The sequence below is a fragment of the Mobula hypostoma genome, chromosome 5, assembly GCF_963921235.1.
Source record: "Mobula hypostoma chromosome 5, sMobHyp1.1, whole genome shotgun sequence".
NCBI lineage: Eukaryota > Metazoa > Chordata > Chondrichthyes > Myliobatiformes > Myliobatidae > Mobula > Mobula hypostoma.
The window spans coordinates 11528279-11552462 of record NC_086101.1 but is presented as its reverse complement, the minus strand read 5'-3'; the positions used below and the strand labels follow the sequence as shown (position 1 = coordinate 11552462).

Sequence of the window (24184 nt, the reverse complement as noted above, 5' to 3'; positions counted from 1 at the left end):
TTATATAGTGACAATTATGTACCTTGATAATGCATTTACTTCAAACTTTTAACTCTGAAGGATGTCCGCTTTACTAAAAGCAGGGCTCGCATGGCCACAGCATTCACCCTTACCCGCCCCCACCCACCCACGCACACACCAGATTGGCAACCCTCTTCAAAGTTCAAAGTGATTTTAATATCAGTGAACGTACGTGTCACCATATACAACCCTGAGTTCCATTTACTTGTGGGCATACTCAGTAAGTCCAACGAAAGGCCACATCAACAGGGTGGACAGCCAGTGTGCAAAAGACAACAATCTGCAAATACAAAATGAAAGAATAAAAACAACAATAATAATAAATAAATAAGCAATTAATACTGAGAACATGAAATGAAGAGTCCTTGAAAGTGATTCCATAGGTTCTGGGGACAAGTGAAGATGAGTGCATTTATCCCTCTGGTTGAACAGCCTGATGGTTGAGGGATACTAACAGTTCCTGAACCTGGCGGTATGTGTCCTGAGGCTCTTGTGTCTTTCTGAGGGCAGCAGTGAGAAGAGAGCGTGACCTGGGTGGTGGGGGTCCCTGATGATGGATGCTGCTTTCCTACGACAATGCTCCATGTAAATGTGCTCAATGGCAGGGAGCATGATGGACCAGGCGGTATCCACTACTTCTGTAGGGTTTTCCCTTCAAAAGCATTGGTGTTTCTGTACCAGGCTCTGATCCAGCCAGTCAATATCCTCTCCACCCTGTCTACTTTCTGTCATTTCCTCCGGACTTCTTTCCATTTTCATTTATATACAGCTTTGCGTCATGGTTTATCAACGCTGAACGCTTGCAAAAAATCAAAACTCACCAATTCAATGTATCGATTTTCTGAGGAAGCTTGTCGCGGAAAAAGAATACTCGGACCCGGAGGGAGAGTGCCGTAGAAAATTCTTTATTTGTCACATGATATCATGGGGAGCCCAGCACCCAAAATCGGGATCCTGGAGCTCCATCAAACAAAAAAACTCAGACATATTTATACACGAATGGTACCTGACAAGAGACACTTAGGTGGATTTTTTACAGAAGTATAGGTCACTTGCCTCAGAACATTGTATGTCCGGATAATTCCTTATTTGAACCTTTGTCTAGCATTTTCAGAGAACAATGTCTAGCATTTTAGAGAGCAATGTATAATTAGTCCACCGCATCCTACATGACGACTTCAAGGCAAAGCTTAGCAATCAGGTCCTTGGTATTTCCACACGGTCGGCTTATTCAGAAAGTCAGAAGGCATGGGATCCAGGGAAGTTTGGCCAGGTGGATTCAGAATTGGCTTGCCTGCAGAAGGCACTGCGCCTCTTCCTATAGATGCTGCCTGGCCTGCTGCATTCACCAGCAACTTTGATGTGTGTTGCTTGAATTTCCAGCATCTGCAGAATTCCTGTTGTCCAGGTGGATTCAGAATTGGCTTGCCTGCAGAAGGCAGAGGGTGGTGGTGGAGGGAGTACATTCAGATTGGAGGATTGTGACTAGTGGTTTCCCATAAGGATCTGTTCTGGGACCTCTACTTTTCGTGATTTTTATTAATGACCTGGATGTGCGGGTAGAAGGGTGGGTTGGCAAGTTTGCAGATGATACAAAGGTTGGTGGTGTTGTAGATAGTGTAGAGGATTGTTGAAGATTGCAGAGAGAAATTGATAGGGTGCAGAAGTGAGCTGAGAAGTGGCAGATGGAGTTCAACCCGGAGAAGTGTGAGGTGGTACATTTTGGAATGACAAACTTCGAGGCAGAGTACAAAGTAAATGGCAGGATACTTCGTAGTGTGGAGGAGCAGAGGGATGTGGGGGTACATGTCCACAGATCCCTGAAAGTTGCCTCACAGGTAGATAGCGTAGTTAAGAAAGCTTATGGGGTGTTAGCTTTTATAAGTTGAGGGATGGAGTTTAAGAGTCATGATGTAATGATGCAGCTCTATAAAACTCTGGTTAGGCCACACTTGGAGTATTGTGTCCAGTTCTGGTTGCCTCACTATAGGAAAGATGTGGAAGCATTGGAAAGGGTACAGAGGAGATTTACCAGGATGCTGCCTGGTTTAGAGAGTATGCATTATGATCAAAGATTAAGGGAGCTAGGGCTTTACTCTTTGGAGAGAAAAAGGATGAGAGGAGACATGATAAAGGTATACACGATATTAAGAGGAAAATATAGAGTGGATAGCCAGCACCTCTTCCCCAGGGCACCACTGCTCAATACAAGAGGACATGGCTTTAAGGTAAGGGGTGGGAAGTTCAAGGGGGATATTAGAGGAAGGTTTTTTACTCAGAGAGTGGCTGGTGCGTGGAATGCACTGCCTGAGTCAGTGGTGGAGGCAGATACACCAGTGAAGTTTAAGAGACTACTAGACAGGTATATGGAGGAATTTAAGGTGAGGGGTTATATGGGAGGCAGGGTTTGAGGGTCGGCACAACATTTGTGGGCCAAAGGGCCTGTACTGTGCTGTACTATTCTATGTTCTATGTATTTCTACTGAATCGCAAAGTAGCATAAATGTGTCCTTGAGCAGCTACATGTTTTAATTAAGTGTTAGTTTTCAAAAATATATCAGACAAGCTGGCCCAACTGCAGACATATAAAAATTCTCAGAACAAAGAAGTACAGATACAGTTATTTTTACATCTTGGTTGCGAGGCACATTTCAGTCACACAGAGTACATTAGTTGCAGATAAATGATTGTAGACTTCGAATTCACATTTTAAAACAAATCATTAGCCCCTCAATGGCCATTACAATGTAAGGCCTTGATATTGTCTTCCACAAAGCTGAAGAGAGCTGCACTGTGCATATTCACACTCACTCCATTCTACAGATGTGCAGTAGACAGCGTCACTGTTTAGTATGCAAACTGCACAGCAGCTCTGCAACGGGTAGTCAAAACTGCCCAACGAGTCATCTCACCAACCTACCCACTACCAAGGATGTATATACAGAACGGTGCTGAACGAAAACAGTGACATCATGAAAGATCCCACATCCCTGCTCATGGACTCCCCTGGTATGAGGCTGCATCGAATCCAAGCCAGGACGTCCAGACTCCAGACAGTTCCTTTCCCCATTAGTAAGGCTAATGAACACTTCCACCTACTAACTGCACCATTACTTATAAAAGTTGCTGGTGAATGCAGCAGGCCAGGCTGCTCTAGGAAGAGGTGCTGCGTTCACCAGCAACTTTTATGTGTGTTGCTTGAATTTCCAGCATCTGCAGAATTCCTGTTGTTTGCACCATTACTTTATTATTTCCCATCACTCACCTCATGTACAGTGCAGCGTCACTTTATAGACATACAATCAGTCTATGTACTATAAGTTAACTCATTTATTTATTGTGATACCACGCAGAATCTGACCTTGCAGCAACGCCGTCCAGAACCCCTAATTTAACCCTATCCTAACCACGGGACAATTTACAACTACCAATTAATCTACCAACAGGCACGTCTTTGGATTGTGGGAGGAAATCCATGCAGTTACGGGGACAACGTACAAACTCCTTGCAGACAGCAGCGGGAATTGAACCTAGTCGCTGGTACTGTAAAGCGTTGTGCTAACCACTGTGCCGCCCAAGTATGTATTTATATTTATGGTGTGTGTTTTATTATTGTTATTAGGGTGATTTTTTTGTGTTTTGTGCTGTATAGTACATACAACTCTGTTCTGCTCACACTTATGTACCGTACATGAAATTGCATTAAGCAATCTTGAATCTTGAACAAAATGAAGTTCCTTCCCGGAGACTGCAGCGCACGTAGTGGACATTCGCGGTATTGCAGCTCCCCGATAGTGACCGGAAGTGCCGGCAGTTAACATGGCTTCTAAAGACCAAGTCGTGAGTTTAACCGAGGAAGCAATTTGTCCCATCTGTCTGGATTTCTTCATCGATCCAGTGTCACTGGAGTGCGGACACAACTTCTGCCGGCACTGCATCACTCAGTGTTGGAAAAGTGCGCAGCGAAACTCCTGCCCGGAGTGTAGAGCGCAATTTGCAGACCACACACTCCGGTCAAGTTGGGCCTTAGCAAGTCTGGCTGATAAGGTTCGAAGGCTAAGCCTGAGTCTGAAAGAGAAGGAAAATAAACACCAATGCAAGGAACACGAGGAAGAACTGAAGCTATTTTGTGAGACGGACCAGAAACTGATCTGTGTGATCTGCGCGATTGCGCGGGAACACAAGGCTCACAACCTCTTGCCGGTTGAAGAAGCCGCTGAAATCTACAAGGTAATGGCGAACCGATTTCGCGTTACTGACCATTCTTCTGCGTTTTTGTCGTTTAACTCTTTTGATCTCTGATTCTCAAACCCAATCTCAGGTTAAGATTAAGTCTTCCTTAGACTCTTACATGAAATATAAAGCTATAATCCAGGAAATGGAGGAAGAGCAGACACGGAAGATTTCTGAATTTTGGGTGAGTTCGGTTGTTTTCTAATCTTTATGTAAATATGTTCCGTGCAATGCATAGTGACAACGGCGTATCGTAATGGCTCAGTGGGTTGCGTTAGTTCAAAGTAAATTTGTTATCAAAGTACATGGGTGATTATTCAATTTAGGCTACTTGAAATTCAGAAAAAATGTAATTTCTTGGAGCTCTGTTATGTTATGACCTGACATTGATCATCCTTTAAGTGAACTTTTATATTTTAGGGCATTTTTGCAGAGTTTTCACAGATGAGTGTAATTACCATCACACCATCAAAGCACTGAATTTAATTTAAAATTTAATGACAAAGATTTCAAAGCCAATCCTGCAAATTAAAAAAAACATCACTTTTAATAAATTTGTTTTAATTCATTTTTAAGTACATTCAGAATATATTTTGGGACACCTTTTCTTAAGGGTGTCTATATTTTCCTTGGCTTACCAACAAAACACTTGTTTACTAATTAGATTGTTGGAATTTTAACTCTTTTTGAGAGAATGTGGATTTTGACATCAAAGCAATTGACTCCAGCAAATGAGTTCAGGCCAATATTATTAAACAAAACTTTATTTTCCATCAAAATATGCACTGTGATGGTAATAGCAAAATACACTGGTCATAAAATCATGAGAAGAGCAGCACAAAAACAGGCCCTTTGGCCCATCTAGTCCATGCCAAAACCATTTAAATTGCCGACTCCCATCGACCTGCACAGGAACCATAACCCTTCACATCCCTACATGTACCTGGCCAGACTTCTCTTAAACATTGACATCGAGCTCGCATGCCATGCATCACTTGTGCTGGCAGCTCCTTCCACACTCTCATGACCCTCTGAGTGAAGAAGTTGCCCCTCATGTTCCCCTTAAACTACTCACCTTTCACCCTTAACCCATGTCCACTAGTTGTAGTCCCACCCAATCTGTGGAAAAAGCCTGCTTGCATTTACCTTATCTATACCCCTGATAATTTTGTATACTTCTATCAAATCTCCTCTCAGTTTTCTACATTCTAAAGAATACAGTCCTAACCTATTCAATCTTTGCACAGGTCCTCCAGACTCAGCAACATCCTTGTAAATCTTCTCTGCACCCATTCAAACTTGTTTACATCTTTCCTGTAGGTAGGTCATAGTCATACTTTATTGATCCTGGGGGAAATCACACCTGTTGGCATTAAATTCCATCTGCCATTTTTCGGTCCATTTTTCCAGCATTCAGATCCCTCTGCAAGCTATGATAGCTTTCCCCAGTGTCCGCAGTCTTGATGTCGTCTGAAAATTTGTTGATCCAGTCAACCAGTTGACTGACGTAGATGACAAACAACAAGGGACACGTCACCGATCCCTGCAACACACCATCAGCAACAGGCCTCCAGTCAGAGAGGCAACCACTTCTCCCACAAAGCCAATGTCTAATCCAGTTTACTACTTCATACTGAATGCCGAGCGACTGAACCTCCTTGACTAGCCTCCCATGCGGGACTTTGTCAAATGCCTTACTAAAGTCCTTGCTGAGGACTCGTTCTTTGTGCTCGCTGACTGAGGCCTTGAAGAACTAAAGCCTCAAGATCACCCCCCTGACTCTGTCCACACAGACGATGGCCACTGCAACTTTTGATATTGAGAAACAGTGGTTTTAGAGTAACATTAACTCTGACAAAACATCTGCCCAACGAGAAGCAACATCTATAACCAAAAACACAAATTACAGTCTGCACTATTTATCAAAATTCCATGAGAGATCACAGTTAAGGCAGGCGGCTAGTGAACTTTGTTAAAAACATCTACGTGAAACATGAACGTAGGCAGCCCGGCTAAACTGAGTATTGTCTACTCTTGTTTTTTAAAAAAATAATGAGTACAAAACATCTGCCTAACCCTTTCCAACTCTGGAATAAGCAGCAATTCAAATATTTAACAGATTATGGAGACCATTGTTTTTCAACTGTTCATATCAGAGAACACTTTCTTTAACACTGATAAAACATTTACTCCACGCTTCACTCACTCTTTTTTATTCAGTAGGAGTTATGGAACATTCAGGGAAATCTCAATAACTGAAAAAAGCAACAATTGATATTTAAAGCACTACTTGCAATCTCCATTTGTGCATAGGTGAAGCCTCTGGAAGATGGAGGTCATTCCAGTCTTGTTGCTGTCCTTCTGGAGATTCTGGTGGGGTGTTCTCTGACATGAAACTTTGTACTCCCTGTCTCTTCTGATCAGCAGCCCTTTTGTTAGTTTGCTTTACTCTCCACTGTCATCTCTCCAGTCTCATTTGCGCTTTGGTAATTGTGAGATGATCTTAAGTTTTGCTGTCTCCCTTTTTCTTGTTTTTCTCTCTCTTCCTCTTTCAAGGTGCTGCTGACGTTTCACTGGGTCTTCTTGAATTGTGTCTATATTTATTTGATCAGTCTTGATGACTTTGGAGCCATCTTGGCAACTTCACCGCCAGTTGTGTGACGATAATGACATTCTTCACTTTTTAAAGAAAATGTTGCCTATGTCTAGCACTTGCTAACTCAACTGGATAGCTAGCTTGTAAATGCAATTTAAATATACAGAAATAAAGTAGTTATTTATTTTTCAATTAAAACACTCAGTAACTCGTTTGGTATTGACATGTAAGCATACCCTCAGATCAGGAAGAATAAATCTTTACTCACATTTCTGGACATCAAAATGTCAGTCTTCTGCCATGATAGCCATATACTCCCCTGTCACTTCTTATTTCCACGGCAACCACATAAGCAGTTGTTTGAAAAGAATTGATTGGTCTCTAAAATGTGTTGCGTATCAGTAGTGACAGAAGTGTTGGGGACAGCGGTTCATTGTCATAAAAAGTGTACAATTTGTATAAAAAAACACATAAATTTAATGCGTTTTAAAAGTTCTTGAGAGAAAATGCAAACTTAAAATTTTGTTTCATGAATTTAATACTTATTATTAATTTATATTGAAGACAAAGTAGGGTATGGGACAAGCCCAAAATAGTGATATTTTGGCACATTCAAGTTTTTAATTCACTTAAAAATTAAGAAAATATTATTTCTGAAACATACTGAAAAAAGTTTAGAGTTACTATTACCTAATTTTTAAAATTACAATACTTGTTTTTGTAAAAAAACTATTATTTTTCTTGAAAGTCTACCTCAGGGACAGAAATGTTACCCTAACTAAAAAGAATCATCCAAATGTATGTCATTATATACCACCTCGAGATTCATTTTCTTGCAGTCGATACAAAGAAATAAAATAGAATCATTTAAAAAAACATACACAAACTAAGATGGATAATCAGCCAATGTGCATAAGAAGACAGGTTGTAAAATTACAAATACTCATAATAAATAAATGATAAATATTGAGAACTTGAGTTGTAGAGGTCTTGAAAGTGAGCCCCTAGGTTGTGGAATAGTTGAATGTTGAGGTGAGTGAAGTTATCCGCCACGCTGATCTGGGAACCTGATGGTTGAAGTGTAACAACTGTTCCTGAACGTGATGCTGTGGGACCTAAGGCTCCTGCACTTTCTTCCTGAGGGCACCAGCAAGGCCTAAACAGTGGGAATCCTGGATGGTGAATGCTGCTTTCTGGTGGTAGCCCTCCATGGTGGGGAGTGTTCCATTCTGTTCAGTGGTGGGGAAGGCTTTGCCTGTGATGGATCGGGCTGTATTCTCTACTGTGTAGGCTTTCTCCTCGCTCCCATTTCATGAGTTTGATTCTTTGTTGCTAGCTGTGTGCACATTTTCCCTGTCACCATCTTGGTTTAATTTCTCATTCCACCCATGCATGGCTGGTTGGCTACTGCACTGTATTCTGTGGTAGGTGAACCAGCGGTAGTTAGTGACCAAATGAAGTACAGTATAATAAGCTGCAGGGAAACAGGACGGGTGGTTGGGGTTGGTGGAATTGCTCCAAATGAAAGCATATGTGTTGATGGGCCAAATGCCCACCTTCTATAAGGCAAAGAAATCCAAATTCAGTGACATATCTATTAATGCACGGCTTCATTTGGCAGGGCCTATCACACAGCATTCAGTCCCACATCAAGTCCCAGTTTGCTAAACTGCACCAGATTCTCACCGAGAAAGAGCAACGCTTACTCCGAGATCTCACGGAAGAAGAGGAGAGGATTCTGAATCCAATGGAGAAAAGCCTTCGAGAGATTCACGAGAATTTGAGTTCTATTGAGGAGGAAATCGCAAGGTTACAGAAACAGATGGATCAAAATGACAGTGTGACAATTCTGAAGGTGAGGGACTGTGTTTCAGTCTGGAGCAGTGAACGTGTAAGACATGGAACAGTGGGTGGAAGTTTTTGAATTAAGTACAGCTTTCGCCAGCAATTCAGAATTGATTTAAACCAGGGTGCAGAGGAGTTCTACCAGTACGCTGCCTTGATTAGAGGGTGTATTTTATGATGGTCAGTTGAGCGAGCTAGTGCTCTTCTCTTTGGGGCAAAGGAGAACGAGATGCTACCTGATAAAGGTGTAGATAGAGTGGGCAGCCAGAGACCTCTCCCCAAGGCGGAAATGGCTAATACAGGGGATTGGTGGAATGCATAGGAGTATCAGCAATAAGGTTTTGTTTACACAGAGAGTGGTGAGTGAGTGGAACGCTGTGCTAGGGGTGGTGGTAGATGCAGATACATTAGGGACTCTCTTTGATGGTCACATGGATGACAGAAAAATGGAGGGCTATGGAGGCAGAATGGATTAGAATGATCTTACAGTAGGTGAAAAATTTGGCACAACGTGGGCAGAAGGGCCTGTATATGTTCTAAGTTCACAGAGTGATGTGTCACAAAATGGTGGGTGGATGTTTTGAATTCAGTACAGATTCCAGCAAAAATTCAGCACTGATCTAAACTGGACATATTTTGTCCATTCTGGGGGGCTAAGTTTCAAAATTTTCTGAAATACCGGGACCTTTGGGTACCTGCTCAGAAACGAGTTGGTGTGACCTTGATACGGACTTTTTGATCATTTCTGTTTCCCAAGTTTATTGTCTCCTGCAAGATTCCATTCTGTCCAGCTCCTCTTTCCCTGTCAGTGCTATTGCACAGACGTACTCTCTTTCAACACAGTTCTTCACCCATCAACAATGTCCTGAATTCCACATTCCCATGTGTTTTATTTTGTCTATAATTCCCTCAAATTATCTGTGGTAGAAAACTTAGTGTTCTTTTCACTGAATTCCTGTGGTAATTACTGTTCAATGATTACCTTTTGAGTTTTGATTTTTCCTCTTCCCACGAATAGAGATACTTCCTCTATCCCACCCAATTAAATCCATCTGATATTTTGTCCAGCTGAAAAATACTGAACCTGGTCAGTATCTCCTGTGAGGTTCAGTCTCAGATATGGCACAATTTTAACAGAATTTCTTCGTATTCCTCTTGCGGTTTTAGGTCCTGTCTGCAATAACCTCAAAGTCAAGTTTACTGTCATATGCGCAAGTACTCGTATGCATACTCTCAGATATGGCACAAATTTCACACTATTTCTTTGTACTTCCTCTTGTGGTTCTACGTCCTTATTGTAAGAACGTCAAAGTCAAGTTTACTGTCAAAAGTACAAGAATGCACAGGTGCAATGGCTGCAGTGTCACAGTATCACGCCGTACAGCATTGAAACCTATGGAAAATTAAAAGGCTGAGATAGAGTGGATGTGGAGAGGATGTTTCCTACAGTGAGGGAGTTGAGGACCACAGGGCACAGCCTCACAATACATGGACAGAGGTGAGAAGGAATTTCTTTCTTCGGGGGTGGCGAATCTGAGAGGAATTCATTACATAGAAACATAGAAAATAGGTGCAGGAGTAGGCCATTCGGCCCTTCGAGCCTGCACCGCCATTTATTATGATCATGGCTGATCCTCCAACTCAGAACCCCGCCCCAGCCTTCCCTCCATACCCCCTGACCCCCGTAGCCACAAGGGCCATATCTAACTCCCTCTTAAATATAGCCAATGAACTGGCCTCAACTGTTTCCTGTGGCAGACAATTCCACAGATTCACCACTGTCTGTGTGAAGAAGTTTTTCCTAATCTCAGTCCTAAAAGGCTTCCCCTCTATCCTCAAACTGTGGCCCCTCGTTCTGGACTTCCCCAACATCAGGAACAATCTTCCTGCATCTAGCCTGTCCAATCCCTTTAGGATCTTATACGTTTCAATCAGATGCCCCCTCAATCTTCTAAATTCCAACGAGTACAAGCCCAGTTCATCCAGTCTTTCTTCATATGAAAGTCCTGCCATCCCAGGAATCAATCTGGTGAACCTTCTTTGTACTCCCTCTATGGCAAGGATGTCTTTCCTCAGATTAGGGGACCAAAACTGCACACAATACTCCAGGTGTGGTCTCACCAAGGCCTTGTACAACTGCAGTAGTACCTCCCTGCTCCTGTACTCGAATCCTCTTGCTATAAATGCCAGCATACCATTCGCCTTTTTCACCGCCTGCTGTACCTGCATGCCCACTTTCAATGACTGGTATAATGACACCCAGGTCTCGTTGCACCTCCCCTTTTCCTAATCGTCCACCATTCAGATAATAATCTGTTTTCCTGTTTTTGCCACCAAAGTGGATAACTTCACATTTATCCACATTAAATTGCATCTGCCATGAATTTGCCCACTCACCCAACCTATCCAAGTCACCCTGCATCCTCTTAGCATCCTCCTCACAGCTAACACTGCCACCCAGCTTCGTGTCATCCACAAACTTGGAGATGCTGCATTTAATTCCCTCATCCAAGTCATTAATATATATTGTAAACAACTGGGGTCCCAGCACTGAGCCTTGCGGTACCCCACTAGTCACCGCCTGCCATTCTGAAAAGGTCCCGTTTATTCCCACTCTTTGCTTCCTGTCTGCTAACCAATTCTCCACCCACACCAATACCTTACCCCCAATACTGTGTGCTTTAAGTTTGCACACTAATCTCCTGTGTGGGACCTTGTCAAAAACCTTTTGAAAATCCAAATATACCACATCCACTGGTTCTCCCCTATCCACTCTACTAGTTACATCGTCAAAAAATTCTATGAGATTCGTCAGACATGATTTTCCTTTCACAAATTCATGCTGACTTTGTTTGATCATTTCACCACTTTCCAAATGTGCTGTTATCACATCCTTGATAACTGACTCCAGCAGTTTCCCCACCACCGACGTTAGGCTAACCGGTCTATAATTCCCCGGTTTCTCTCTCCCTCCTTTTTTAAAAAGTGGAGTTACATTAGCCACCCTCCAATCCTCAGGAACTAGTCCACAATCTAACGAGTTTTGAAAAATTATCACTAATGCATCCACTATTTCTTGGGCTACTTCCTTAAGCACTCTAGGATGCAGACCATCTGGCCCTGGGGATTTATCTGCCTTCAATCCCTTCAATTTACCTAACACCACTTCCCTACTAACATGTATTTCCCTCAGTTCCTCCATCCCACTGGACCCTCTGTCCCTTACTATTTCTGGAAGATTATTTATGTCCTCCGTAGTGAAGACAGAACCAAAGTAACTATTCAATTGGTCTGCCATGTCCTTGCTCCCCATAATCAATTCACCTGTTTCTGTCTGCAGGGGACCTACATTTGTCTTTACCAGTCTTTTCCTTTTTACATATCTATAAAAGCTTTTACAGTCCGTTTTTATGTTCCCTGCCAGTTTTCTCTCATAATCTTTTTTCCCCTTCCTAATTAAGCCCTTTGTCCTCCTCTGCTGAACTCTGAATTTCTCCCAGTCCTCAGGTGAGCCACTTTCTCTGGCTAATTTGTATGCTTCTTCTTTGGAATTGATACTATCCCTAATTTCTCTTGTCAGCCACGGGTGCACTACCTTCCTTGATTTATTCTTTTGCCAAACTGGGATGAACAATTGTAGTTCATCTATGCAACCTTTAAATGCTTGCCATTGCATATCCACCGTCAATCCTTTAAGTGTCATTTGCCAGTCTATCTTAGCTGATTCACGTCTCATACCTTCAAAGTTACCCCTCTTTAAGTTCAGAACCTTTGTTTCTGAATTAACTATGTCACTCTCCATCTTAATGAAGAATTCCACCATATTATGGTCACTCTTACCCAAGGGGCCTCTCACGACAAGATCGCTAATTAACCCTTCCTCATTGCTCAAAACCCAGTCCAGTGTGGAGGCCAAATCATCGGGTCAGTTTAAAGCAGAGGTTGATAGGTTCTTGATTAGTAAGGGTGTCAAAAGTTATGTAGAGAAGCCAGGAGAAGGGGGTTGGGTTGAGAGGGATAGTTAATCAGCTAGGATTGAATGGTGATCAGCTTTGATGGGCCAAACGACCTACTTCCATTCCTATGTCTTCTGGTCTTTTCAAAGTGGTCATAGTGTTGCTGAACTGCAGTAACCAGGGTTGGTTCAAGAACCGAATGGCTGAAGGGAAGTAACTGTTTTTAAACCTGGTGGTGAGTAACTCCAGGGTACTGTACTTGTTGGCATTTCCTCTCTCTGGTTATGTGCCAGCCAGACTGATGAGAACTTTAAGCAACTTGTAATAATCTGGGCAGAATTCCGTCTGTCAGGATGTGGTTGGTCAGTCTCAGTCGATTCAGATCTGTGGTTTTTAATTATTTCAGGAGGAGGCTCGCCGGAAGACAAGGTAGGACATGCTCTTCAGTAAGATTCTGCATGGATTTGAAAGATAATTCACAACTTTCTGATGCCTAGCTTATAACCAACTGTTAAACAATTGCAGGGTTAATAAGGATACACCGGTGTTTCCAGTGGTAGAAGGCGCCCTTTGTGCGAAGACATTGTCCACAGTGTGGAGAGGAATTGTTGATGCTGTTACACAAGGTAAAACCTACACAAATTCCTTTGTCCTCGACAAATTTAAGTAACAATTCATTGCAACAAATCACAATAGTAATGGGCTGAAGGAGAATGGAAGTTTAATTCTGGTACCAACCCAACCTCACTTTCCCATTGTCAGTGGGAGATGTCAGACTCCTGAACACACCAGGACAGGGTCACAATACAACCAGTACACTGTACTGCTTGATTACTCTGTACCTTGGGCCCTTCTGTCCTTCTCAAATACCCCAATAGATGGCGCCATAGAGTAGCACTTAGTGCATTGCTTTTTCTGTACTAGTGATCACCAGTTTAATTCCCACTGGGATCTGTCCGTTCCCTCTGTGACTGCGTGCGTTTCGTCTGGGTGCTCCACCTTCCTCTCACATCCCAAAGCTGTACTAAGTTGTAGGCATGCTATGTTGGCGCCAGAAGCACAGCAGCTCTTGTGGTCTGCATTCTTGGACAAGGTTGGTCGTGGATGCAAAAGAGGCATTCCAATGTATGTTTCAGTACGTAGAAGCCCCAATGAGAGAGCATGCGATAGTGGATCTGCTAATAGGGAATGAGACAGGGCAGGCGACAGAACTCTGCTTAGGGGAACACTTTACATCCAGTGACCATGATGCCATTAGTTTCAAAATGCACGGTGTGGTCCACGGGTTGAGATTCTAAATTGGGGAAAGGCCAATTTTGATGGTATCAGAAATGATCCGACAAGTGTGGATTGGGACAGACTGTTTTCTGGCAAAGGTGTAGTTGTTACAAGTGGGAGGCTTTCAAAGACAAAATTTTGAGAGTACAAAGTTTGTATGTACCTGTCAGAATAAAAGGTAAGGATAACAGGTGAAAAGGGAACCTTGGTTTTCGAGAGATATTGAGGCCTTGGTTAAGAGAAAGAAAGGAGGTGCATAGCAGGTGTAGGCAGGTAGGAACCAATGAGGTGCTTATGGAACATAAGAAATGCAAGTGAACATTTCAGCTAGAAATCAGAAGTGCTAAAAGAGGGCATGAACTTGCTCTAGCCGACAAGGTGAAGGAGAATCCTAAGGGATTTTACAGATAAGTTAAGACCAAGGGACAAAATTAGTCGTCTGGAAGTACAGAATATTAAACCATGAATGGATGCAAAAGAGATGGGGGAGATCTTAAATGAATCTTTTGCATCTGTATTTAGTCAGGAGATGGACACAGAGTCTATAGAAGTGAGGCAAAGTGGCATCGACTGCATGGACCCTGTACAGATTACAGAGAATGAGATGTTTGCTACCCTGAGGCAAATCAAGGTGGATAAATTCCCAGGGCCTGACAAGGTGTTCCCTTGGGCCCTACAGGAGACAAATGCAGAAATTGCTGGTGCCTGAGTGGAGATATTTAAATCATCTTTAGCTACAGGAGAGGTACCAGAGGATTGGAGGAGAGCCAATGTTTTTACGCTGTTTAAAAAAGGCCCTAAACATAAACCAGGAAATTGTAGGCCAGTGAGTCTGACATCAGTTGTGGGAAAGTTATTGGAAAGTATTCTAAGGGGCCGAATGTATAAGCATTTGGATAAATATGGACTGATTAAGGACAGCCACCTTGGCTTCATGCATGGTAGGTCATATCTAACCAGTCTTAGGGTTTTTTTGAGGAAGTTACGAGGAAAGTTGCTAAAGGCAAAGCAGTGAATGTTGTCTACATGGACTTTAGTAAAGCATTTGAAAAGGTTCCACATGAGAGGTTGGTCAAGAAGGTTCAGTCGCTCGGCATTCAGGATGAGGTAGTAAATTGGATTGGACATTGGCTTTGTGGGAGAAGCCAGAGAGTGGTAGTAGATGGTGGCCTCTCTGACTGGAGGCCTGTGACTGATGGTGTGCTGCAGGGATTGGTGTTGGGTCTTTTGTGCTTTGTCATCTATACCAATGATCTGGATGATAATGTGGTTAACTGAATCAGCAGATTTTCATATGACACCAAGATTGGGAGTGTAGTGGACAGTAGGGAAGGCTATCATGGCAGAGGGATCTATATCAGCTGGAAAAATGGCAGACAAGTGCAAGGTTTTGCACTTTGGTAGGGCAAACCAGGGTAGGTCGTAAAGAAAGCTTTTGGCATGTTGGCCTCCATAAATTAATTTATTGAGTATGGAAGATGGGATGTTATGTTGAAATTGTGTATGATGTTGGTGAGATCTAATCTAGGGTTCTGTGTGTAGTTTTGGTCACCTACCTACGGGAAAGAAATAAACAAGTTTAAAAGATTGCCGAAAAAATGTAGGAGGATGTTGGTGTGTCTGGAGGACCCGACTTAGAAGGAAAGATTGAATGGGCTAGGACTGTATTCTTTAGACCATAGAAGATTGAGAGGAGATTTGATAGAGGTATACACAATTATTTGGGGTATAAATAGGGTAAAAGCGAGCAGGTTATTTTCCACTGAGGTTGTGTGGGACTACAACCTGAGGACAAGGGGTTAAGGGTGAAAGGTGAAAGGTTTAAGGGGAACATGAGAAGAAATTTGTTCACTCAGTCGTGAGAGTGTGGAATGAGCTGCCAACGCAGGTGATGCATGTGAGCTCAATGTCAATGTTTAAGAGACATTTGGATAGGTCCATGGTTGGGAAGGGTATGGAGGGCTATGGTTCAGGTGCAGGTCAATGGGACTGGGCAGGTTAAATGGTCTGAAATGGACTAGATGGGCTTTTTCTGTGCTGTGCTTTTCTACAGCTATGTGTGTCTGGAACCAGGGATCACAACCTCAGGATAGGTGGTAGACCATTTAGAGCAGAGATGAGGAGACACTCCTTCATCTAGAGGCTTGAGGGGGCACGGTCATTGATTTAATTTGAAATGGGGACGATAGGTTTTTGGATATGAAGGGAATTAGGGGGAATGTGGGCATAGTGCAGCAAAATGGCGCTGAGTAGGAGGTCAGCTATCATCTGAATGAACGGGGGCCGACACAAAGGCCCAGAATACTTATTCCTGCTCATATTTATTGCAATTGTAGGTTCTAAGGTGACAGATTGTTCAAGTTAATTGTTAATGTTCATTAATCATGTGCAATGTGCAATTGTTTTTGACCATGAAGTATTTTGTGCACATCAAGAAGTTCTGATAGTGTCAAAAGAGTAACACACGCACAAAATCCTGGAGGAGCTCAGTATTCAGGCGTCATCTATGGAAAGGAATAAAGTATTGGTGTCTTAGGTTGAGACCATGATGGATCCTGCAGTGATGAAAGGTCTTGGCCTGAAACTTCAACTCTTTATTCCGTTCCATAGATGCTGCCTGACCTGCTGAGTGTGTTACTCTGCAATTCCAGCATCTGCATAATCTCTTGTGTTTATGGTCTGCAAAGAGGTTGGTTGTGCTACATTGGGTTGACAATTTGGCCCCTACTTAGTCAAAATTAATTTCCTATAACTTGTCGGGCATTAAGTTTGTTTTTCCTACTTGTGAATCTCCTCTCCCTCAGTGATCATACAATTCTGTGCCTCCACCCATTCTGATTTACACCCAGTCATTCAACCCCAACATGGTCAAAGCACCCCTCTCTCTCTCAGAATCACGAGCAGGAGTATAATCATGGCTCATCTGCCCCAGGTTTCTATCCCTTTCCAGTGCCAGTTCCACACCACCGTCAGATCATTGAACTTGCAAACTGATATGAATCTCCACTTGAAGTAAACCAAGAACTTCCCTCCCCCACCAATCTCACTACATTTATTATCAAAGTATGTATACTGTACACAACCTTCGATTTGTCTCCTTGCACGCAGCCATAAAACAAAGAAACCCAATAGAACCCATTAAACAAAGACTGTCAAATACCCAATCGTGCAAATTATAAAAGTGTTCAGAATGGAAGTTCACTAAAGTGAGTGCACGGCCACAAAGCCAGTCATCACTGCAGCCGATACCTGAGCTTATTACCAGCAGGGTTGCAGCAGAGACAGGATCAGCATGGGTGTGGACCAAGTATGTCCAGAGGGGCAGATAGTCAGACAGTGTATACATATCTTGCAAACCCTGCAGTAGTTGCATAGACACCTGAAGAGTAGACTATCTGTTGGATGGAAGTGACCAACAACTCTGATAGAGGCAGATGCCAAGTTTTTAAGCTCACCAGTGGGAGGTGGTGCTGGCCCACCACCTCGAGGGAGTCTTGATCATAAGCGGGCTGAAGCTCCTGAAGATCAACTGATGACCACACTGGTGATAGCACAGGACAGTTAACATCTTAGTCCACGTGTATTTTTAACTCTGCAGGCCACGGCTTCAGTTCAGCGCAGAGAGGAGTAAACCATCCTGTCCCTCCCCTCTGGCCCAGACACTCTGACCTTTTCAATCTGGCCCGGCACTTAAAAAATTGGCCAGCCCTTGGGTAGTTGCTCAGTCTTGGACCCGGGCCCTGTGCCTCTTTTCCATTGACTTACTCTCAGCATTTTAATACCGAGCACAGCTCTCTGTTCACTTCCACATTCCACAATCCTCCACTCTCTCTGATCGTGTTTGCCATCCATACCCCCACCCTTCCCTCCACTCTTCTGTCCAGAGAAAGCTCCCGGGAGAAGATTGTTATCTGCTTGTTGCATCTGAATGAATTCTAACAAAGATCCAGCAGCCTCTCTCCTGGACCCAGGGCTGTGCTATGTGCGAACACTCTTCCACACTTCCCGATCCCCAGGGACTCTAATTCATCTGCTTTCCCTCACAGTCTCTGTCGCCCTGGATGTGGAAACAGCGGCTGTGGAGCTCGGCGTGTCTGACGATCAGAAAAGTGCAAGTTGTGCCAGGACCCTGAGGAGTCTTCCGGACACTGGGAAAGGGATCACAAATGGGCCTTGTGAGCTGGGACGGGAGGGATTCACATCGGGCAGACATTACTGGGAGGTGGAGGTGGCGGGGAATCAGGGCTGGTGTTTGGGAGTCACCACAGAGTCCCCGGAGAGGAGCGCAGACATCAAACTAATACCAAAGAATGGGTTCTGGACCATCTGGCAGCGGGATGATGAATTTTATGTTTTCACCTCCCCTCCATCCCGTCTCCCTGCTAATACCATCCCCGGGAGGGTGGGGGTTTATCTCAGTTACGAGTCCGGGACAGTTTCGTTTTACAGCGCAGAGACCAACTCCCATCTCCACACCTTCACTGGGAATAAATTCACGGGGAGGCTCTATCCTTTCTTCTGGACTTGGGATGGAAACCAGTGGCTGAGAATGGGAGCAGAAAATAAACTGCAGTAGCATTGGGACCATCTGAGTGTTCCTCACCCAGCCTTTCTATCTGCTGCCCATCACCTGAACACTCCCCACCACCCTCCATGCTCCACTGTCCTGTCAGATTTCATCATCTTCGGCCCTCTCTCACTGCCCCCTCTCACCTCCCAGCTTCTGACATCCTTTCCACACTGCAGTCCTCACTCATCTGTCTCACATCCCTTACCTGAATCCACCTGTCACCGGCCAGCTCTTTCTTCACCTTTCTTTTCTGGTGATCTCCCCTCTTTTTTTTCAGTCCAGATAAGAGGTCCTGGCTTGAAACGCTGACTGTCCATTTCCCTCCATGGATGTGGGGAGTTTCTGCAGGTTTTGTTTGTGTGTTGCTGGGATTGTAGGTCATGGTGCAGATTATTGACTCCACACGCTGACCATTCCGTGACTGACTGACTTGCTTCAGCCAGTTTCCAGCACCTGCAGTCCCTTGAGTCTGAAAAAACCAAATAACAGAGAGATGATAAGATCAAATGAGGGTATGGAGGGGGAAGGGATAGGAAAAGTGAACTGAGGGGAAAACATTTTTATAAGCCAAAATAAATGTTCTTCATAATAAAAATATTTACAACAATGAGCCACGCAGTGCCTTTCATTCTTGCATTCATGGTCAATACTTTAAGTTGTGTCCTATTGTATTCACGGAACTTTGCAGCACAGTACAGGCCATTTGGCCCAAGATGTTGTGCTGACCTATTAACCTGCACTGTCAGTCTATCCCTTCCCTCAAAGTTCAAGGTAAACTTATTATCAAAGTACATATATATCACCATATACAACTCTGAGATACATTTTCTTGCGGGCATACTCAATAAATCCATAATAGAATATGTAATACCCATAACAGAGCCAATAAACATTTGTGTTAAACCAGTGTGCAAAAACCAACAGTGCAAATACAAAAAAAACAAAATAATAATAAATAAATATCGAGGACATGAGATGAAAATCCATTGAAAGTTAGTACATCAGTTGTGGGACCATTTCAATGATGGGGCAAGTGAAGTTATCCTCATTGGTTCAAGAGTCTGATTGTGGAGGGGTAGTAACTGTTCCTGAACCTGGTGGCTTGAATGTTGAGACTACTGTACCTGCTTCCTGATGGCAGCAGCAAGAAGATCTTCGATCTAGTCCTGTGCAATGAGACAGGTAAGATTAACGATCCTGTACTCGGGGATCCTCTTGGAAAGAGTGATCATAGTATGACTGAATTTCGCATTCAGATGGAGGATGAAATAGATCTAAAACTAGTGTATTATGCTTGAACAAGGGAGGCTACAACGGGATGAGGGGAGGAACAGTGGAATACTTTCAAAGAGATTTATCACAGTGCTCAACAAACGTATATTCCAGTCAAAAGTAAGGACAGTAATTGTGGGGAAAACCAGCCCTGGATAACTAAGGAAATAAAAAAATAGTATCAAATTAAAAGCTTGTGTACAAAGTTGCAAAGAGTAGCAACTGGAGGATTGGGAAAACTTTAAAAAGCAACAGAGAACAACTAAACAAGAAATAAGGAAAGAGAAGATAGAGTATGAAAGTAAATTAGCACAGAATATAAAAACAGCAAAAGTTTTTATAAATATATAAAGCAGAAGAGGGTAGCTAAAGTCAACGTAGGTCCCTTGGAAGAGGAAAGGGGAAATTGATATTGGGTGATAAGGAAATGGCTGAAGCATTGAACGACTATTTTATTTCGGTCTTCATGGTGGAGGACACATCTAATATGCCAAAGAAGGATGTTATGGACGAAATGGGAGGCGAGGACCTCGATAAAATCACTGTCACTAAAGAAATAATGAGAAAACTAAAGGGCCTGAAGGTAGATTAGTCCCCTGGTCCTGATGGGATGCATCTCAGGGTGCTGAAGGAATTGGTGGAGGTCATAGTAGACACGTTGGTAATCATTTATGAAAACTCTAGACTCTGGGCAGGTCCCGACGGATTGGAAGACAGCAAATTTCACACCATTTTTTAAAAAAGGATGTAGGCAAAAGACAGGCAACTATAGGCCAGTTAGCTTAACATCTGTAGTCTGTAAAATGCTTGAAGCTGTCATTAAGGAAGAAATAGGGAAACATTTAGAAAGGCATGGTTCCATTAGACAGATGCAGCACGGATTCAGAAAGGGCAGGTCCTGTTTGACAAACTTACTGGAATTCTTTGAGGACATAATGAGTGCAGTGGATAGAGGGGAACAGGTGGATGGTGTATACTTGGATTTCCAGAAGGCGTTCGATAAGGTGCTGCACAAGAGACTTATAAATAAGATATGGATGCATGGAGTCGGAGGAAGTGTATTGGTATGGATAGTGGATTGGTTAAACAATAGAAGGCAGAGAGTTGGTATAAAAGGGTGTTTCTCCGGTTGGCAGTCAGTGGTGAGTGGGATGCCGCAGGGGTCGGTGCTGGGCCCGCAGCTGTTTACCATTTTCATTGATGATTTGGAAGAGGGGACTGAGTGTAGTGTAGCAAAATTTGTTGATGACACTAAACTGAGTGGAAAAGCAAGTTGTGCAGAGGATGTGGAGAGTCTGCAGAGGGGCATAGATAAGTGACTGGGCCAAGGTCTGGCAGGTGGAATACAACGTTGGTAAATGCGAGATCATCCACTTTGGAAGGAATAACAGAAGAGCAGTTTATTATTTAAATGATGCAAGATTGCAGCATGCTGTTGTGCAGAGGGACTTGGAAGTGCTTGTACATGAATTGCAAAAAGTTGGCTTGCAGGTACAACAGATTATTAAGAAGGCAAACAGAATGTTGGCCTTCATTGCAAGAGGCATTGAAGAGCAGGGGGGTCATGCTGCAACTATACAGGGTACTGGTGAGGCTGCACCTGGAGTACTGTGTGCAGTTCTGGTCTCCATACTTGAGGAAGGATATACTGGCTTTGGAGGCAATGCAGAGGAGGTTCACCACCAGTTTGATTCCAGGGATGAAGGGGTTAACCTATGAGGAGAGATTGAGTTGCCTGGGACTATACTCTCTGGAGTTCAGAAGAATAAGAGGGGGTCTTATAGAAACATACAAAATTTTGAAAGGGATAGATAAGATAGAAGTAGGAACGCAAACACGAGGAAATCTGCAGATGCTGGAATTTCAAGCAACACGCATAAAAATTGCTAGTGAACGCAGCAGGCCAAGCAGCATCTATAGGAAGAGGTACAGTCGACTTTTCAGGCCGAGACCCTTCGTCAGGACTAACGAAAGGTCTCGGCCCGAAACGTCGACTGTACCTCTTCCTATAGATGCTGCCTGGCCTGCTGCGTTCACCAGCAATTTTTATAGAAGTAGGAAAGTATAGAAGGTGAGACTAGAACTAGGGACATTGCCTCAATATTCAGGGGATAGGTGGATGTCTCCATGGACGCTCACCAATTTTTATTGACGCAGCATTGAAAACACCCATCTGGATACATAATGGCTTGCTATGGCCACTGCTCTGTCGACAATGGCGAGAAACTGCGGAGAGCTGTGGATACAGACAAAACGCATCACGGAAACCAGCCTCTCCTCTATGGACGTTGTTTACATGTATGGATCTCTATTGGTCGAGGTTGGCCAAGGATGTTGCACCCCAGCTGACTACTTTGTTGGTGCAGCGCCGGCTCTGGCTGACGAGAGAAATGCGAGAGTGTTGCAAAGGCCGCATCTATAGGTAGGAGAGGCTTCTCCTGAACAGCGTCGATATTCAAGCCAGGGCAATACGATATGGAGATCACGCTGTTGCCCGTGCAGCAGGCCCCACTTCCCCACGCAGCTGACGAACGGCAGAGACTGACATAGTTTGGTGCCAGTGAGCGTTGAACTCAACGCATCCAGCTTCAGCCAAATCCAGCTCCAGAATTTTTTTTCCTGGGGTTTACTCCTGAAGTATTCTCGCTGCCTCAGTAAAGCAGCTGGCAGGATCAAAACCTGCCACATACCGCAGCGATTTAGCTTTCTCCCCTCTCTCACCGGGCAGAAGATACAAAAACCTGTTGGGATAAAACAGAGTCGAGGTATTGCGATATGAGTTCAGTGACGCAGGAACAAGCTGAAACAATGGGTCTGCCTGTTCAGGCAGGTTTGTGGATCTTGGGTAGGAGGTAGAAACGGCAGGTGCGGCATATGGGAACTATGAGTTTAGCGGGGCAGAAGACTGGACGGTGACACAGGGCATCAAAGGGTGTGGGGTGAAAGCAGGGGTATGGGGATGACTGGAAGAATTGGATCAGCCCATGATTGAATGGTGGAGCAGATATGATAGGCCGAATGGCCTACTTCTGTTCCTATGTCTTATGGTCTTTTGTTCAAGAAAGGTAATAGGGATACTCCTGGCATTATAGACCAGTCAGTCTTATTTCAATCGCGGCCAAACTATTTGCTAGGATTCTTAATGGACAGGATTTCCAGTGTTTGAAGAAGCATAGCCTGATTAGGATTACACAGCACGACTTTATAAGGGCAGGTTGTGCCTTACAAGCTTGACTGAATTCTTCGAGAAAGCGACAAAACAAATTTCTGAAGGTTGAGCAGTGGATGTGATGTATATAGATTTCAGTAAAGCGTTTGACAAGGTTCCACATGGTAGCTCATGGGAAGCATTAACATTTAACTGCATGGATTCAGAATTGGCTTGTCCACAGAAGGCAGAGATTGGTAGAAGATGCTGACAGTGAATGTCAGTGACAAGTGGAGTTCTGTGGAGATCTGTTCTGGAACCCTTGTTGTTTGTGATTTTTTTGTTTAAATATGACTTTGAACTTTAAATGGTCTAAATGATGAAGTGTAAGGATGGGGTAGTAAGTTTGCAGATGACACGAAGGCTGGTGGAGTTGTGGATTAAGTAGGTGGTAGTTGAAGCATTAATAGGATGAGATTTGGCAGATGAAGTTCAACCTGGAAAAGTGTGGACCTATATTCCAAAATCCCTTTGTTCTACCACAATCCTCAGTGCCCTGCACCTACTCTGGTTGGTCCTGTTGAAGTGCAAGACCTCACATTTGTTGGCATTAGATTCCATCTGCCAATTTTCAGCTCATTTTTCTAGCTGATGCAGATCCCTCTGCAATTCATGAAAGCCCTTCTCACTGTCTACTACACCCCCAATCTTGATGTCATTCACAAACTTGCTGATCCAGTTTACCACATTATCATCCAGATCATTGATATAGATGACAAACAACAAATGACCCAGCACCGATCCCTGCGGCACACCACTGGTCACAGGCCTCCAATCACAGAGGTAACTCTCTACTACCACTCTCTATCTTCTCCCTCAAAGCCAATAGCTAATCTAATTTAGTATCTCATCCTGAATGCCGAGCAACTGAACCTCCTGGACCAGCCTCCCATGCGGGACTTTTTCAATGCCTCACTGATGTCCACGTAGACAGCATCCACTGCCTTGCCTTCATCCAATTTCCCAGTAACTTCCTTGAAAAACTCTGTAAGATTGACCAGACATGAAGAGAATAGGTGTCCTTAAAAATCAATATGGTCTTCTATGTGTGGAGAAACAGTGGATGGGTAATATATTAATATTTCTTATTTATATTTAACTGTGGGAAAACCATAAAACATAGGAGCAGAATGAGGGCATTCAGCCCATCAGTTCTGCTATACCGGTCAATTATGGTTGACTTATTATCCCCCTCAAACCCATTC

At 43.5% G+C, this 24184-nt stretch overlaps 1 protein-coding gene across 1 annotated transcript in view; it reads left to right on the top strand.

Annotated features, from left to right (window-relative positions):
• LOC134346440 (uncharacterized) overlaps positions 1-19102 on the top strand; it is a 40758-nt gene extending 21656 nt beyond the window's left edge. The window contains 6 exon segments of the mRNA XM_063047809.1: positions 3818-4251; positions 4343-4438; positions 8472-8705; positions 13058-13080; positions 13177-13277; positions 17976-19102. Coding sequence (XP_062903879.1) covers positions 3818-4251; positions 4343-4438; positions 8472-8705; positions 13058-13080; positions 13177-13277; positions 17976-18505 — 1418 coding nt within the window. The 3' untranslated portion in view covers positions 18506-19102.
• Positions 19103-24184: the final 5082 nt, after the last annotated feature.